General features: G+C 42.0%; 1 protein-coding gene across 3 annotated transcripts; it reads right to left on the reverse strand.

Moving 5' to 3' along the window:
• Nucleotides 1–1134: 1134 nt before the first annotated feature.
• scaf11 (SR-related CTD-associated factor 11) lies at nucleotides 1135–15954 on the reverse strand. 3 transcript variants are annotated; one of them, XM_005743307.2, is made up of 15 exons: nucleotides 15759–15954; nucleotides 10984–11030; nucleotides 10714–10859; nucleotides 9899–9976; nucleotides 9459–9538; nucleotides 9269–9348; nucleotides 9144–9181; nucleotides 8982–9052; nucleotides 7183–7308; nucleotides 6725–6825; nucleotides 3722–6040; nucleotides 2959–3287; nucleotides 2645–2818; nucleotides 2417–2536; nucleotides 1135–2099 (listed from the first exon to the last, which is right to left on the reverse strand). In XM_005743307.2, exons 2-15 carry the CDS (start codon nucleotides 11000–11002, stop codon nucleotides 2004–2006), a joined length of 3777 nt encoding a protein of 1258 aa, XP_005743364.1. In that variant the 5' UTR covers nucleotides 11003–11030; nucleotides 15759–15954; the 3' UTR covers nucleotides 1135–2003. The 3 variants fall into 3 exon arrangements, with proteins under 3 accessions (XP_005743364.1, XP_005743363.1, XP_005743365.1); XM_005743306.1 differs by having other exon boundaries at nucleotides 9899–9982; XM_005743308.2 differs by lacking the exons at nucleotides 1135–2099; nucleotides 2417–2536 and having other exon boundaries at nucleotides 2959–3168; nucleotides 3249–3287; nucleotides 9899–9982.
• Between the last annotated feature and the right edge of the window lie 1937 nt (nucleotides 15955–17891).

Genomic DNA, 17891 nt, shown 5'->3' on the forward strand with positions numbered 1-17891 from the left:
CCGGAGGAACCCACCCGAGGGATTAATAAAGTTTTATCTAATCTAATATGTGACTGTTTTACAGTACTTTGCAAGAATCCTGTTTCCAAAGAGCCAGACTGCATTGTAATTTTGTTAAAAGCAGTCATTAGCAACAGCACTGCAGAGGTCAGTCCAGTCCTTGTGCCTGACCATTTTCAGAGGAATGCTTTAACACTGACTTATGAATTATTCAAGCATAACTCAAGGGACGAACCAGTGTTGTGTCTACAGAGTAACAGACAACTTAGCAAAGAACCCATTTTAACTTCTTTAAGCACTTAGATACTTGCAGCCTGTTGCAAAAATACATTTTTCCCAAATTTCTTTAGTGTATCTATAAAGCTGAAAAGATGAAACCATTTGACAGCCCAAAAAAAACCCAAAACAAAACAAACAAAAAAAAACCAGGAAAAATAGTATCGCTAGTAGCTGAAAAATTGGCAAATCCCAGTCGATATAAGGACACACAGACGTTTAGTGTGTCCTTCTACAAATTTGAGGAAATTTGACAAACAAAAGCAGCCAAAGAAGACTTAAGGAAAGCCTAAAAACTGATCTACAGCAGAGGAACAGTATTCTGAAAGTCATGTCGTTAAAAGAAAAATCCATCCGTCTACTGTTCACTTACACCTCATTAGAAACAGGGAAGGGAAACGGAGAAAAGACTGAGGGTATGCCAAATTACTCAAGAGCTGGACTGAAAATCAGGTCTTATTGAGATGTTAATTCCACATTCCTGCTTTAAATTATTGTCACTAAGCGCAGACAGGATAAAACAGTGAGTGTCTACAACCACGTGTAAAACACGGGGGAGGCTTTGGTTTTGGGGTGCTTGTCAGCCAGTGGTGTTGGTGATGTTCCTGTTCCATCATGATGATGATCCCAAACACACTGCTAATACAGTAAAAGCAAAGACAGAAAAAGACACTGGAACAGTCAGACTCAGTCAGCTTTTTTGTTTAGACCCAGTATGTATCCATGTATGTCTACACGTTTCAATACATTGTTGGCTCTAGACTTTTGCACAGTACCATAAAAGAAACCTAAGAAAAAGAGCATTTCTCTTCATGTCACGCTGTTCTCCAACGACCATGAACGCACCAACGCTGTTGGTCACTCTACATATATCTACCTTGATATTGTTTATTAGATTCATGTCACACCGTGTAGCCTGCAATTAAATCTTACAGTGACCCGGCGCTCTAACAGGAAGTCTTTCATGCAACTCCTGTGACAACACACACAAAAGCACGTTAGGAGGCAGCTAATTTATTCAACTACTCTCTGGATAGCTTCCACAGTTCATGTATACTCAAACACTTATTACACATTCAAGCAAGGGGGTGGAGTTTCTAAACTACCCCCTCCCACCCAGGAGCTACAGCTCACATTATACACTCACTGCTGATTGGTTAACCCAGTTTGGGTCCAATCAGGGCCCTGATTACAATCACGTTCATTAGATTCCAGCCCATCACTGGGCCACACAGATTGATAAAGGCAATAAACTAGGATCTCATCTGAAATATTATTTAACATTTAAAAAAGGACACTGACAATATTCAGTTCAGAAGCGATCAGGATGCCCTAACAGAGAAATTTGTTGTACCAGCTGGCACCCTGGAAATGTCTTTCACTGAGTGGTGCATCTTTAACATCATCCACCCCACCCACCCCCTCTCCCCACACTAGCCTGCGCTCTTTACAGTAGTTCCCAAGTCACATGATCTATGCAAAATAAAGGGCTCTTGCATTACAATTTCTGATTGGGTTGTTCTTTTCTGACAAAATATGAAAATCTATAGAAAAAAATCTTCATCATTCAATAAAAGGTAGAGATATCAAAAAAAGAAAAGGGGAAAAAAAAGCTGGCTCTCCATCATCTTTCAGCTCGGAGGCCAAATTCCAAGGAGAAGAAATTGCACTTGAGCAGCTCAATGGGTCTTTGAGGGTTTTTGCCACCTCAGCAGCAGGGCGACGTTTCATTTCTTGCGGGCATGCTTGTATTTGTCCACGTAGGCCTTCACCAGGTTGGCCACCTTACCAGAGTTCACCTCCCCACTCTTGCTGTGACACACCTGAAGTGGAAGAAAAGCCAGACACAATAAGTCAGGAAATACTGATCCCTAAATGTAACAGTCTGTATGTGGTTGTTTTAAAAAGCAGCGGCATTTTATTTGGCCTTCACAAAAATATCTAATGTTAGCAGCAACTGTTGGCAAATACACTCAATAATGATAACAATAATAAGCTAGCTGCTCTCAGAGTTTGTGTGAACATTACACCTGGCTACCACACAGCTAGGTGTCTGCATTCAATATAATTTAAAGGCCGTGTATTGGGCTCTGATTGCATTAAAAATGCAGATGACAGTAAAAGAAATCTGAGGGGTTACCTTCTCTACTGCCTTGCGCACAATCTCCTTGTACTCCTCCTTTGTAATCTCCTTCTTTTGGTAAAATGGTTTGATGGCTGTCTTCACTTCATTTATAGCTTTCTCTTGGATCTGTTGTTTCTGCAACAGTAAGAGGAACTTGGATAATCCAAAAGACAACAAACAGAAAAGGGCAGAGAAGAAAAAAACTTTACTGAATGACCTTTGATGGAGTGACAGATCAGTTACCTTTTCTTTTTTGGAGCTGTCAGCCTGGGCCTTGTTATGCTGGCCGGGCTGAGTTGTAGAGGATGGCAGCGCCTGGCTTGGTGCCGGCTGGCCTTGTGTCACTGCTACAACCCCAGCTTTGGTTGGGGTTGGAAGCAATGCTGGTTTCACAAAACTCACCTTGGTATTGGCCATCTAATGCAAAATGGAAAAATCACAGAGAGAATTATGGGAAGAACTGCTTGGAGACAGTTATTGTGCCCATTTATAAAATAAATAAATAAAAACATTAGACATTCAGGAATTGGAAACTAATCCTGCCAAGACTACCATACCTGTGCAGCGTGGCCGTCTGGCTGAACCGCTGCCGTCTGGCTGCCTTGCTGCATTGGTGGAGGTGGTGGTGGAGGAGGTGGGAGGCCCTGAGCACCCACAGCGGGCACCTGCAGCAGCGGCACAGCAGGGTGGAGATGCATGGGGACCTGAGGAGGCATGGCATAGGGTGCTGCAGGCTGCAAGCTGACCGGCAGGGCTCCTCGTGGGGCCTGCATGGGGTAGTGATGAATAACATTAAGCTGCGGAGGATGAGGTGGAATCACGTTCATCAGAGGCACCGGAGCATTACCGGGGACTGCCTGGAGAGGAGGATCGCTTTTTGGAGGATCTGGAGAACAAGGACCACAAATAATAATGAAAAAATGTTGAGGGGACAGTGAATGTGAGAGGCTAAATAAAACTGTCTGTGCTTATTCACGTAGGTTTATATAAAAAAGTGCAGGACAGGATTCGCAGAAGGCAGAATGAAAAGAGCCGCCTTATATCAAAAATAGATGCTGTGAGACTTTCAAAGGAATAAATTAACTTCAAAGAAATCACAGTTTCCTCTAAATCGAATGGAGTGCAGATACCTGGGGGTAATTTCTAGTTGTTCTCTCCTCAGACATGAACTAAAATTATCTTCTCGTTGGCTCAAAGAGAATATTCAACACATACCACCATAATGTATAACATGCTTCTTTACTTTTCAACTCTGCAGTGCAGACAACACAGTGATGCCTGATTTTTTGGAGGAGTATCGACAAAATAAAGAGGTCTCACCTGCTGCAGCTGGTGGCTGCTGCTCTTCCTCCTGCCGGCTCCACGTGCCCGTGCCTCTCTCCCTTTTTGAGTAATAGTCTTGAACATCTGCAGGCAGTGTCCTCCTGACAGCCCAGCTGGATGCAGAGGACCAGCCTGAGCGGTCAACCATAGGCTCGCCTGGCTCAGGCTCTTTCCTGCGCCCGCCGCCTCGGTTTTCATTGAAGCGGCTGTATGCGTCGTTCCCTGAATTGTTGCCTGTACCTGAGAAGTTGTTCCTCGACTGCCAGCGGCTGTCAGACATTTCTTCCTGTTGGTTGTAAAAGTTGCGGTTGCCACCACCACGTCCTCCGCCCCGGCCACGTTCAAACCCTCCAGGGCCCCCTCGACTTCGTTGTTCTCCTCTGTTCCCACCACTTCCACGATGGTCTTCCCAGCGTGAGCTGCTGCTGTACCCGAAGTCCCGGTTCCTTCCATCAGCATCTCCTCGAATCTTTTCTGTAACCCAATCGGGATTGTCTGAGCTCTGGCGATCAGGAGAACTTTCTGCAGGGACACCATTTTCAAAGTGGCCAGCGCTGCCGTGATACCTCCGTCCTTCACTGCCAGACCCACCACCGGCTCCAGATCTCCAGCTTCTACGCTCCTTCCTCTGAGGAGACTGCTCTCTAGATGTCGACCATTCAGGGCTGGGCCCTCGTCTGTGTGATCTTGTTCTAGATCGAGATCTAGACCGGGACCTTGACCGGGATCTTGAGCGGGACCGTCGCCTCCTTCTGTCCCGACTACGATCTCTCCTAGAATAGTCTCTGTCTCCATCCCGGTCCCTGTCTCTTTCTCTGCTGCGAGCCCGTGAAGAGCGCCTCGGGGAAGGGCTGCTGTCACGTTCTCTAGACCGTGAACGTGAACGCCTGCATGTTTCTCTCTTTGAGTCCCTCTTAGGTGACCACGTGGAAGTTGGAGAGTGGAAGCGAGATCTCCGCTGCTTGCCATTCTTCCTCTCTTGGCTCCTGTCTCTCTCCCTTTTGTCCTTGGCGCCTTCATCTTTGGTGACGTGGCTTTCAGAAGTTGTAGGAGGTGGTTCTACAGGAGCAGGGGAAGCAGTCTCACTCGGAGGTTCCAAAACGGGGCTGTTCCCATGCTCGCTCGTGGGTGAACTGCAGTCCATGGGGACAACACTTGTGTCATCCTTGGATCCTTCCACAGAGTTGTCGACCCCCGAATGCTCTATTGATGCCAGCATTTCTGCCTCAATGACCTCTGAAGCTTTCGCTTCTTGGTCAGCTACATTTTCCTCTGGAGCAGAGGGAGAACCAGGTTGTGCTAAACTCCCACATGATTCAGCCTTCACTTTCTTTGAAGATTCTTCATTGTTGGCATCTTCTGACTCTGCACAAATGTCCATTTCATCATCCTGCTCCACCTGCTCGTCACACTGTGGAGACACTACATCTTCCAGAGCATTCTGTGTGGAGGAGTGGGATGGGGATGGCAAAGTCCTTTCCTCTGGATGCTTTTCTCCAGAGGAAACTGGACTGGCCTGCTCTTCCTTCTCTTTTTTGCTCTCGACTCCTTCAGAGCACAAACCAGGGCTGCTAACAGCTGATCCTGAGGGACATGAGACGTCACTCTCACCTTCGTCGGCTTTCTCTTCTTGCTCGTGCTCATCACTTTGTTCCTGAGCTTCCTCACTCTCCTGTCCCACATAATTCATAGCTCCTCCGGCTCGCTGCTCATCAGAGGAATTGAAACCATCCTGTTCCTCATTGAGACCATCTTCAGCATCAGACTGCTGCTGTTCTGAGTGACTTCCATCCTGCTCCTGTTCAGTTTTATCTTCCTCTTCTTCTTCCTCCACCTCCTCCCTGTTTTGACTCACGTCATTTTCCTCCTCCTGTGATGCTTCCTGTGCCTCTACCTGTGCTTCCTCCTGCACTTCCTCACATGCCTCTTCCACTGCGTCCTCCTGTGCTTCCTCCTCGCTAGCTGCTGGACTGTTAACAACTTCCGGAGAGCTTTTTTTTCTCGTTGTAGCTTTCCGTTTGCCGCTAGCCTTTCGGTTTGTCACTCGTTTCCCTTTCCTCTTGGCCGGCACCTGAGAAGCCTTGCCAGGCCTTGTGGACTGGCTAGCAGATGAGTCGGAGTCTGACAAACTGGACTGTGGAGGTGTTGAAGGGTCAGATGTAGGAGTCTCTTCTTGAGTTTTGCTGTTGTTGCGTCCTGATCGTCTCGACGGTAGAGACTCTGTCTCTTTGGTGGGGGCTTTGGAGGTTGAAGCTCGGCCACCTCTCTTCTCTCCTCCTTTGGGACACGTGATGGCGCAGACAACACCCTGAAACACTACACGGGAGAGAGACTGGTTATAGAAGCCTGTGATTCACTATTATTTTGGTCCAGTGTTTCCTATGAACAGCAGCTGCCGTTTGAATACAGTCATTTGATTTTACTTCTTATTGATATCTAGTTCAAGACTTTAATGGTTCTTCTACATTTCATCCATCCATACAGTCACTACAGTCACCTAGAGACCATACAACATGAAACAGAAAACCCCAACAACCAGACAATCCCCTATGAGGATTGTCTGGTTGGCGTAATAAGCATATGCTTCAGCCAATACCTTTCGATTAGCCTTGTCTCGTGCTTTCTTGCTTTGTGGTAATCTTTATTCTGTATTCACTGAGATATTTGGATGCTAATCAATAAATCAAAATATCAAAATGAGAAAGAACTTGGCAACAGTGAAAAACTCCCTTTTAACACAAAGTGTATAAACTTTGTAGCAAACATTAAATGTGGGGGCAGAGCAGGTTATCCACTAAAGTCAGTGGTTCAAAAAAAACAGATCCATATTGCCATCACTGTGTGACAGTGTAGGCAGTATTTGCATAAACATTTAACAGAACAGAATAAAGCTCTGTATCATGTGTACGAATGGAACGCTATCAAAGTACTAGTCTAACTAAACGAGACATGGTCACCATGATCATAGAAAAAAAGTCAACTGTGTCGAATGTGTCTCACCAAAGTTGCTCGGGGTGAACGGTGAGCTGGAGGTAAATGGAAATGAGCCAAATCCAAATGGAAACGTGTTGTGATTCCAACTGGTTCCATGGAAACTCTGCCTGTAAAACCAACAAACAACTAGAGGTCAGATTTTATCTCAGTGCGTTCTTCATTCCTACTTTTCCACAATTTTAAAGTCCCAAAAACCCAAAGAAGAACTCATTCTAATGTCCTGTTTGAATGGACCCCAATCAATGTTACCAAAACAAACTTTTCAAGAATTTATCAAGTGAAACATTTCAGTGTGCAGTTTTAAAGCTCCTGTGTTTTATACTCAGGACAATTCCTTGTGTGCGCTGTTCTATAGTCCTGACTGACAGACTAAACCACGAGTGTCAAACTGAGGCTGTGGATAGGATCTAATGAAAGATGTTGTCAGTTTGTGAAAACGGTCACAGCAGTGGGAATTTTATTACCTTGAGGTGCCATTAGCAGGGATGGGAGCAGCAGGAGAGAGCCAGGGACAGTGCTGCACCTGGGGCTTGCACTGCTTGAGTCCAGTGTCATATGGTATATCTTCTGCCATCCACTCAGGATCTGCACTGAAGGACAGTGAAAGCAGGGTAAGAGTTACAAATTTGAATTTCAAATGTAAAGTTATAGTCCAAAATATCTCATGTTCAGAAGTAGATTTACCCATCTGCCCTGCCGTCCAGCTTCTGAACATGAGATATTTTTTGGTTTCTACAGTTAAAATAGGTCTAAACTGTAATCTGTCAATTATTTGATGTTACCTATTCTTAGAAGAAGCAGACTTTATATCTATAAAAAGGTCTATACTTACAGCTAATTTTACAAGTTACTTTTTAAGTGCTCCTCAATACCACTTTATGATGCAGTGATGACCAAGATCACCATGGAAACACAAATGTAAAAACATCTGTCTAATTTTCATGTAATACACTGATGATAGTTCAAAAATAAAAGCAAGAAGCTAAAGTATGTGGTTAAATTTACAACATTTTTCCAACTTGTTTATCAGTGTGAAAAGAAAAGAAAAAAAAAAATCACTGCCGCTCCAAACGATATCCGAACCGAAACATCTTCCACACACAGTGTGGGGAGTTTCAGAAACGCTTTCAGGCACCAGTTTTAACCACCACGAGTTGTGGTTTTCTTCAGGAGTGTCATTAAACTTGCACCTTTCCATATCCAAACACCAACTTTTTCTGGCATGTCTGCCTGAAGTCAAATTTGAGTGAACTGAAGGTCAGCACATTACAAAATCAATGTTTATTCATCTTAGTTTCCCTGATGTTTCCACCTTCAGTTGCTCTATCCCCAGTGGGTTGAAAACCACGGGAATAAAACAGTTCCACTGACGGAGTTGGTAAGGATGTTTTCTTTATCGTTTTCAGAGTTTCTGTCAATACACTGCAGCCTCAGGAGACCCTCTGCCAGCATCGAGAATTTTGTAAGTTTTTTATTTTTTCTATTTTTAAAGACATGAGCTAAAACTGTTAAGCTACAATGTATCAGTCTACTCTTACAGTTAATCCTGCTTACACATAAAAAGTCAACCTTTGGTTGTTTAGGTGACATGTTAATAGTGCACAGTTAGCACAATAATTCATCACTGCACGTGAATGAAGTTAACCATGATTCAGAGCTGTCCTATCAATAAAGCCTTACTGACATAGGATGTGAAACATAGTCTTGCCCAAGATGTTTCCTAACCCCGTGTTTGCCTACTGGTGGTGGTCAGAGGGCCCGGTGGCGCCAGTGTCCGGCAGCCTCGCCTCTGTCAGTGCGCCCCAGGGCAGCTGTGGCTACAATGTAGCTTGCCATCGCCAGTGTGTGAATGTGTGTGTGAATGGGTGAATGACTGAATGTAGTGTGAAGCGCTTTGGGGTCCTTAGGGACTAGAAAAGCGCTATACAAATGCAGGCCATTTACCATTTACCATAGTCTGGCCTGTTTCTAAAACAGCAAGACGTTAATGCATGCAATATGTCAAAGAGGCACTGTGTGCTGGAGTTTTGTGCAGTGACTCCACTAATAACTTTTAATGTTAATGTGTTTAATACCATAAAACTTTTTAAAGATCCACCTACTATGTTTAGAATTCAACCCAATTTTTTGACTTCTCCAACTGATCGACTGAGCGCACTTTAAACATGATCGCTGTAAGCACTTTAAAAAAAAATTCTGACAAAGAGTACAAACTATAAAAAAAACTACTAACATATTATTTCATTAAATCAGTGTCACTTACACGTCCTGTGCTGACGTAACTAATGAAACACAGGGAGGAGGTGACCACGTACAGCAGTCTGTTCCTCTCACCTGAAGAGAGAAATGCAAAGAATCAACAGTGACATCAAACCTAACAGTGAAACGTGTGTGGGACAGATAAAACAAAAAACAAAGCAGTTACCTTTTTTCTGCTCAGTGAGGAGGGATCCTCATCGTTACCTATAAACACATTTAAAGACGTGAGATTGCTGACACAATGCGAGAAAAGGCTAGCCACATTTCTGGGGCAGAAGCGCTCTAACATACATTTCCTCACAAGTCCTTTTGTTTTAGCGCCTGCCGTCCTCTCCACCTTTTGCCGTCTCAACCTTCTTGTGGGCTTGCTTCTGAAAAGATAACCATTTTATCAGTTCTTGGTTGCACTCACAGTCAAATGTCAAGGGCCGGCCTAAGAGGAAACCCAGTAATGTTAAGAAAGAAACAGTCTAACACTCACTTGAGACAGACTTTTTGTTCAGGGTTTCTACAGCAGCAATTCTCAGCATCGCTTTGAGACAGTCGCTTCCTCACAGGGACCTTTGAGGATAGAAGCATATTTATTTATTTATTTTTTAAGTACATATAAAGACAAAAGTCATGTGAGGCAGTGTGGTGGCTTGACAGCTGGCCTACATGTGACTTGGAAACAAAACTAATTTTGACTGCTGGCTTTACCTTCTAGGTCAATCTCAGGCTACCTCAAAACCACTTCAACCAAATTTTTTTTTCAGCTGTTAAAATTCTTCTTAAATACACTTCAAATAAACTGACATCATGGGAAAATAACGCTCCGTATTTCTCGTTAACAGGAGGCAGCGGGTGTCTCAGCTTTACAGCACAGGAAATTTCAACAAAGCTTAAAACAACAGCAGTAAACAGAGAAAACAGCACATTGACCTGCACACAGCCGAGAATCCTGTCCCATCTGTAAACATGACTGAAAGGTCTTCTATCCACGGGGCAGGAAGGAGCCATCTGCAGCTTCAAATTAAAGCAAACAAAACATCATTAGTACACTAATACGAATGAAAGGCATGAATGCTTAAAGGCTTACGGGCTTTTCCAGTCTGACATGAGGGAAATCACTAGATGCTATTTTTGGCATGAGTACTGGCACAAGAATATCATTGCTAACACCTTTGAACTTTTCCCTCTGTACTCAAGGCTTTTTACTGCCAAGTTTAAAGAGAATAAACATAACTAAAATCATCAGACCTTCCCCAACTTCCCTGGTTTCCTCCAACAGCATGTGGACCGGGGCCCAGTGTCAAAGGTGAGCAACACTAGCTAAATGTAGCTCAAAAGTCCACTAATGTCAACAAACACCCAGCACAACAAAAACTTGTTATAAGGAGCTTCAGGTAACATCTTGTCTGCAACAACTTTAGTGAGGAAGTAAACTACGGTTAGCCTGCTAGCTGTTACACTGATATGTGTCTTTGCTAGCAGGTAACGTTAGCCAACATTAACAAACAGAAAGCCAGTTTTAGCACATCAAACCGGGCTTTGATGGCATTGGTTGCTTTCTCACATCCCAAGTCACCTTTGTTGTCAATGCACTAATACTCATTAAAATATCATTCTGGATCTAAGACAGAATATAGTGATTAATTCACAGACAGACCAGATATATAATTGTTCACTACACATGACATGACCTAAAATCACTTCCACTTAGTGCCACTACTATATTAGCGTTATCTGAGTGTCACCTCTGCCCATGTGAGGAGGCATCTGAGGCAGAAGACATGGCAGCAGCTATCAGGCATGGCGAGTTCGCCTCCAGCCAGGACGCCCAGGCAGATAGGACACCTCTCCGCCTCCTCGCCGTCTGCCCCATCAGGCGGGCCCTGGCCGCCTGTATACGCCGCAGAGGATACACACAAGTATGAAAAATATTTACTTACACCAATCAGTCTTAAAAAAATAGAGTCTGCTATGTTTATGCAACATGCAGCTAAACGAAGGTTAGAATTTCTCACCGCTTCCAGCTCCAATCATGTCCGGCCCCTGGCTGTCGTGATCCCCACTACAACAGAGGGAAGGTGACAGAAATGAAGAGTTGCTGATAGGAAAGAAAGGGGCACAGCTTATGACATCATCAGGTTAGATACTGCAAGATACTGAATGTAGCATGTAACAAAACAATCTATTTTTTTCCCCCTCAGAAGGTTAATGGTAGATAAACAGCCTTAGTTATCAGTTTACTATGAAGCGTCTTTGTTAAAGATTTGCATTTTTATCAAATCCTCTGAACAAACCTGTCAGACACTTCCTACTAGCAGGTCCCTTGAATTTTGACAAATAAATAGTGAAAAATACAAATGAACTGCAGAGGAAAACTCCCACCTGGCTCTAAACAATATAAGACAAGATTGAGGTAAACCTCTTTCTTATTTTAGAAATAAGCAATGATGTCCAAGCTCAGTTTTCTCTGGGAATCAACTGTGCACATCAAACCTGGTTCATGCTGTAGAATAGAGACATGCAGGTATATTTACGTTTTAGGATGATTACATTATGCTGGATCAACATCCTGCACATGAATTTGCGCAATACAATTAAAGGATACCGTCCTTTCTGGAAGAAGTACATTCACTTTTAAATCCACATTTATTCAGTCTTACACAAAAACAAAATCTGTCAATGCAACATCAGCTTAGTGGAAATACAGCGAGTCATCAAACTGCCACTTTCACACAACACATATTCTGTAGAATAAGCAACACTAAAGTAGAAATCTTTATGACAAGTTTCAACCTGAGCTTGTGTGATTTACACTGCCATCATATTTTTGCAAAGTTCTGTATATATTTTTAGGGCCCATTAGCTGGTTCCAGGACTGAGAGAGAGAGAGAGAGAATGCTTTAACACTGTCCTATTTTACAGAGGAGGGAAGGGAAAAAAAAAAAAAAAAAAAAAAAAAACAAGGACTAAAAGCGTTCTGGTCCCACACACAAAGCAACGCGCTTTATAATGAGACTGACAAGAACCAACAACAACCACGATTTTCACTGGCTCATTTGAGGTTGGCATCTTTCACGGCTCTGCATCGATCCGTGTCTGAGAACGGTGCCTCCAAATGTTTGCATGCAGAGTTTGCATGTTATCACACAACAAAAACATTTCTTTGTGTCTTCACAGCAAATTTGTGAATGAACACTGTGTTCAAGAGAGTTAACAAGACTGAAAAGCTCAGTCAATGGCTCTTTCCCTCTCACTCTCTCATCATATTATCACAGGTTTACCACTTAACACAAAGCTTTGACTTAGCTGGATTCAATTCAGTTAACATCATCATTGCTTCTCATGTATCAGCTCAACTCTTCGTGCATGAGCAGGTGTGCTAAATCGCTAAATCAGCAATCAATAAATACTAAAACACAAATAAACGCAGCCTGGCCAGAGAAACTCCTATCTGACAAAAAATACTGGAACCATTTAAGGGCTGTACCTTTAATATTTAATCAAAACAGACGGCAGAAAAAGGAGAATCAAGCATGACCATAAAAAAACAGCATAAGGGAATAAGGAATCTTAATGCTAAGCATAAGTATAAAGCATAAAGCAGTCCAGAATGAAACATGCCTGCGGAGGCAGATGTTGCCTTGCAGATTAAAGAATGATTCACCGTCTATTCCTCTCAGTAAAGAAAAAAGTTTGTTGATCTAACACTGAGGGATCCGTACTTTGTATGAGCAGATCCCAAAGCCAAGGTGTATTTATAAGGAGTGGAAGTTAAATGCATCCCACTAATAACTGTAGAGACTGAGTGAATGGTGACACTTTCTGTGAACTTTTGAGTTTGTTTTTTTTACTGAGATGATCAAAACTTGTTTGACTGTCTTATTGATTAAAACTTTGAGTTTGAGAGAGTTGATTCTCTTAAATAATAGCACAAGTAGTTTTTAAGAGTACAGTTAGAGTACTGGATTGGAAGCAGTAAAGTAGGAGAAGTAAAGTTGCTAAAGTCTTAACAATACAATCAAGACGTGACTGAAGTGCTGACTTTCAGCTTGAGTTCAAGGGGTTTAGCAGAAGTACTGGATTAACTGTTCAGGAATTACAACCATTTTTATACATAGTCCTAATACTTCCCAGATATTCTGTCAGGCTTTTACTGTAGCCACCTTCAGCTGCTGTGTGTTTGTGGGTCTCTCTGCCTTCATTTTTGTCATCAGTAAACTGTTGCGTTAAGGTGATTAAATGAAATTGAAGAATATCCCATTTCTTTGTCTTGACAAACTCTTGGGTTGCTTTTGCAGTGTGCTTTGGGTCATTATTCATTTGCACTGTGAAGCACTGCCTCATCAGTTTTACAGCATTTGACGCAATCTGAGCAGAGCGTACAGATCTGTACACTCCCAACTCCTCCTGCCACTTCTATCAGCAAGTCACACCATCAATAAACAGTAGTGACCCCGTTTCTCGGCTGCTCTCGACTTGGCTACAGATTATGAAGTTATCTTGCACTTTATTGGGGCCACAATCTACCCCAGATTTTATCTCCTTTATTTCTTTTGAAATAACAAAGCGATAAGCCTCAGATGCAGAGAATACGATACTTTCGCTGAAATCCCTGAATAAATAATTTATCAGAAGAAAAATAGCCACTGTGCAATATGACCTAATCACAGATAATACACCCCTCTACTGCTGTAATAGAACTTTAAAAAAAAAAAAAAAAAAAGGTGGAGTACCATTAAAGAACTGAGTATCTATTGCAATTCACATCTATTTTTAAATAAGATGTGTATTAAAGCAATAATCTATCTAACAATGTAAAATCAGAAATTCTAATAAGTGTTGTAAGAACTAACCAATCAAAACTCAGTCAATAACAATATGATACTTCTTCCTACTCCTTTTCAGACCAAACATTGTTACATTATGTCAGACGATTTTGTTTTATTTCATTATATATTTTTTGTTTATCTGAACACATACGTGTGTGTATATATCTACATATATATTCGTATCTGTAAATGAAAATATATGTAGTGTGTATATATTGTTTTTTGTTTTATATGTCTGAAACAAATAAAGATACAATACAATACAATACCCAAAAATGCAATAACAACATATTGGTGGGACTGTCAAAAGCTAAATGTGTTTTATCAGTTGTGACACGGTACAGATTTGTATTTCTCGTTAAGTTTCATTGTTACCGTTCTAGTGAGAAAGGCCTTATGCCAAAAAGTGATTTCTGTTTTTATGTGTAATGTCTTTTCTTATATTAGTAAAAAAGACTGTAGTCATCAGGGTTCATGGAGGGATAATATATCACTTAAAATATGTTTATACAACTATTATGTTATATTTGTTGCAATTTCTGCTGCCCTCTTGGTCAGATCACTCTTATAAAATACATTTTTTTTTTATGTAAATAAGACTGTTTAGGTGAATGAAGGATGTATAAAACCCACTTTCAAAAAAAATAACTACAGCTTCTACCTTGTGACAGGAATGTTGTTTGTGGCTTGAAATGACTTGGTATCATTCATGACATAGGGTTTGGCAGGTTTCACAAAATATAGGACAACAAGTCAGTGACAACTGTCTGAATACAAGCAATCTTTCTTTCTTTCTTTTTTCTTTTGGGGGGGGGAGACAAATACCGGAAATCACTTTTTTGCCACAACAGGGGAGAGAGAGTGAAAGGTTCATTAAAGGCCCCACAGACACAATTAAAGCAACAAGGAATCCCCCCCCCCCCTTTTTTTTTTTTTAAATTACTCCATAATATTCGTCTGTGTTGTGCTCATTTGGTCTGATATCTTGGCGTGGTAGATGTATTTTTGGAACTGATGAGGGAATTTTTCACAACTTTACTATTACAAACCTACTACTGTTAGTTACAATCACCACTATAGATTGTGTTGCACTCAGACCAAGAAGTGAAAGTGAAATGGTTTAGATTTGATTTATTCCGGCACGCTTGGTTGGGTAACAGTTGCCTAAAACCAATACAAACAGGTACAGACAAGATTTTTGACCAAGTCCATGTTCTAGCGTCTATCAGTTGAAGGAATGTTTGTAGCCTGAACGCACACTTGAGTAACTAACAGCCTGAGTCACTGTGAACAAACCCAACTCCGCCAGGCCACCACACTTCTGAGAGTCTCCCATAACTGACCCCGAATCAGTCTGGAAATTCCTATCCTCCAAATATGAACACTTCTAATTTGTTTAGCTAAAGCTCCTGCAACGGACTAAGAACACAGCCGCATTACTGAACAAGTCAAACAAACGAAGTCAACACAGGCCATTTCAAGTGTTTCCACTCGGAACACCGGTTAACTGCGAAGCCCGAAGGCAGCTTGAAAGTCAGTCTTTTAAATGTAAACGCTAACTTAGTCTAAAAGTCATACTGCATCAGTAAAATGTGGGGTATTTGAAAAGCTTGTTGCGTGTTTTTGCCAGTACGGCCTGGCTGCTGGAGACACAAAATTAGCTCCAACTTGTTCAACCAGTGCCAACACGACGGCCACAACACGGTTGTTGTTGGTTAGCTAGCGAGCTACTGCTAGCTAAAAACACAGCTACATTTGGAGCTAGCAGACTGTTAGCACGGCGGTAAATAAGGCTAACTACCGTTTAATATCAGCCACGATGATTGTACTGAAGGTCACAAGTTAGCTAGCGAGTTTAGCTGAGAGCTAACTAGCGGCTTTGAACAACAGCACCTGCTTACGTTGCTTTTAGCCTCCTAGCAGCTAGCTCCGCTTAGCTAACGTCAGGTGTCGTTACTCACCGTTTGAGCGCAGCTGCGGCTGGTTTGCGCCTAGTAAACGGCTTTTAAGCGTGCAAACTCCTGCTAGGGAATGCTGACCAGTCACACAATCTGGGAATTGTTTAGGACTAAAGAGCGAGTGTAGCTTTCCGAAAGTCCCAGCCACATGTCTTGCAGTCGGGCTGCGAGTTGGTGCCGTTGGCGCCCCCTATGGGAACCGCCGAATATTACAAAGCGAATACCTTCTATCTGGCATTTATTTACATGGAAAGAGAAGCAGCAACAAGTGGATGAGAAAGCAGACTTTTTTCAGCATTCACTTACGCTTTCTTCGAAGTTATAGGGGCTTTCGCCTATATTGCCGATTTATCTCATTAATCCAATAACTCCAAATGATTAAGCCAAATAAATCAGTACACAATTATAATAAAACTCTTACTGTAATTTAAAACGTGAATAAATACATATGAAACTTACATACAATCAAGCACACATGATAAGTCATGATGCAGTAAACAGAGAGCTGAAGTTTAGTGTGTGGTGGAGTTAGTCCAAAGTCCCAGGTCCTATCAAAGATACATTTTATACTGACTCTGTCCAGTCTGATGAAAACAACATAATAGCAGTGTACAGATGTCTGTTTTTACACAGTAGTCTATTTCTCTTCCCGCCTACTTTAGAAAAACACACATCTACACAAACCATCGCTTACTCGCTTAATGTTACCTGAGGCAGAGCATGTGCTAGTAGTAAAAACAAGCCAGAAATTTTAAACAACCACAAATTCTGTGCTTATAATCACGCAACCTTGACTGAAATGAGATTATTTGTTTAGAACAAAGACCACAACAGTCAAAACACTGCCAGCACTTTCTAACCGACTGAAACTTTATAGCAGGGAGCAGAGGTGTGTTTAAGGATGAGCTGGGGTGTGGCTGCACACTCCGAGGAAACATCTGCCCACCCACTGAAACTTCTGAAAATAAATTACAGTCTCATCTGTCATTTTGTCTTTGGACTAGAAAAACCAACAAAAGTTCTATTTGCCATTTTAAAGTTTTAGTGTGCTTAATGAGTTTGGCATTTCCGTTTCACGATCCCCACACACATGGCTATTATAAATAAGGGTATTAAAAGTCCATTTCTACCCATACAGGTATAAAGTAGATAAATGTATCCACTAGTGTGGCTTTTCAAGGGCAGGAGAGGTAGATTTACACACAATGGACTTTACTGTTTTCAAGTACTGACTTCATTTTTCATGGTATAGATTCAGCTAGATGCTGGAAAGATTCTGAAACCAGAACGGTGTCTTGAACCTGGAAAGGTTCAAGAAATCAGTTTGAGATTTGTGATATGGTGCGTTATCCTGCTGGAAGAAGCCATCAGAAGATGGGTACACTGTCATAAAGTTACGGTCATAGTCAGCAACAGTACTCAGATAGGCTGTGGTGTCTATACCGTGCTCAATTGTCAGTAAGAAAGTAAGTAAGAAGATATCCTCTGCACCATTACACCAGGCTGACTGGCCTGAAGACGATTGGACTAGACCAGTGATGTCACAATGAGCTTGACCACGCGAGGAATTAGAAGTGATGTAAAGCTTAGATTAGCCACCAAACACCTGGTAAGCAGACAGATGTGCGACTACAGATCTTCTTTACTAAACGTACACATAAACTTCATAAAGAAGTCTTGATATTGTTCTATTTATTTTGTTTTTGGGTGTGTGGCAGTAGTTATAGTAGTAACTTCTTCCCCCTGAGCCTAGTTCTTTTGGAGGTTTCTTTCCCACTGTTGCCAAGTGCTTGCTCGCAGGATGTTGTCTGATTGTAAAGGTTTTCTCTGTATTGTTTTAGGGTCTTTACCTTACAATATAAAACACCTTGAGATCGCTGTTGTTGTGACTTGGCATTACTTTTAGAAAATTGAACTGAATTGCTAGAGGAACTACTGAAACCTACCAAAGATCCAAACCACAAGATTAGTGGCACAGTTGCATTGCCTGTTGCTAAACTAAACCTACATTTATGTAATCTAAAACAAACATTTTTCTTGTTGCCCACACAAATATCATAAGGACGGCAATCAGGTTAGCGCGTCAGCTGGGCACTGAGCAGAATCAAAAACCAACACAAAGTGTCAGATTACTGC

This window comes from Pundamilia nyererei, unplaced genomic scaffold (genome assembly GCF_000239375.1).
Source record: "Pundamilia nyererei isolate P.nyererei 1_Seehausen unplaced genomic scaffold, PunNye1.0 scaffold00130, whole genome shotgun sequence".
Lineage (NCBI taxonomy): Eukaryota > Metazoa > Chordata > Actinopteri > Cichliformes > Cichlidae > Pundamilia > Pundamilia nyererei.

Bases quoted from the DNA above. Each gene is read 5' to 3' on its own strand.
- scaf11 (XM_005743306.1), bottom strand. The intron at 9,983-10,713 runs GTGACACTCAGA...TTTAATTTGAAG, and splicing joins GCCTCCTCACATGGGCAGAG to CTGCAGATGGCTCCTTCCTG. The intron at 2,819-2,958 runs GTATGGTAGTCT...ATTTTGCATTAG, and splicing joins CAGACGGCCACGCTGCACAG to ATGGCCAATACCAAGGTGAG.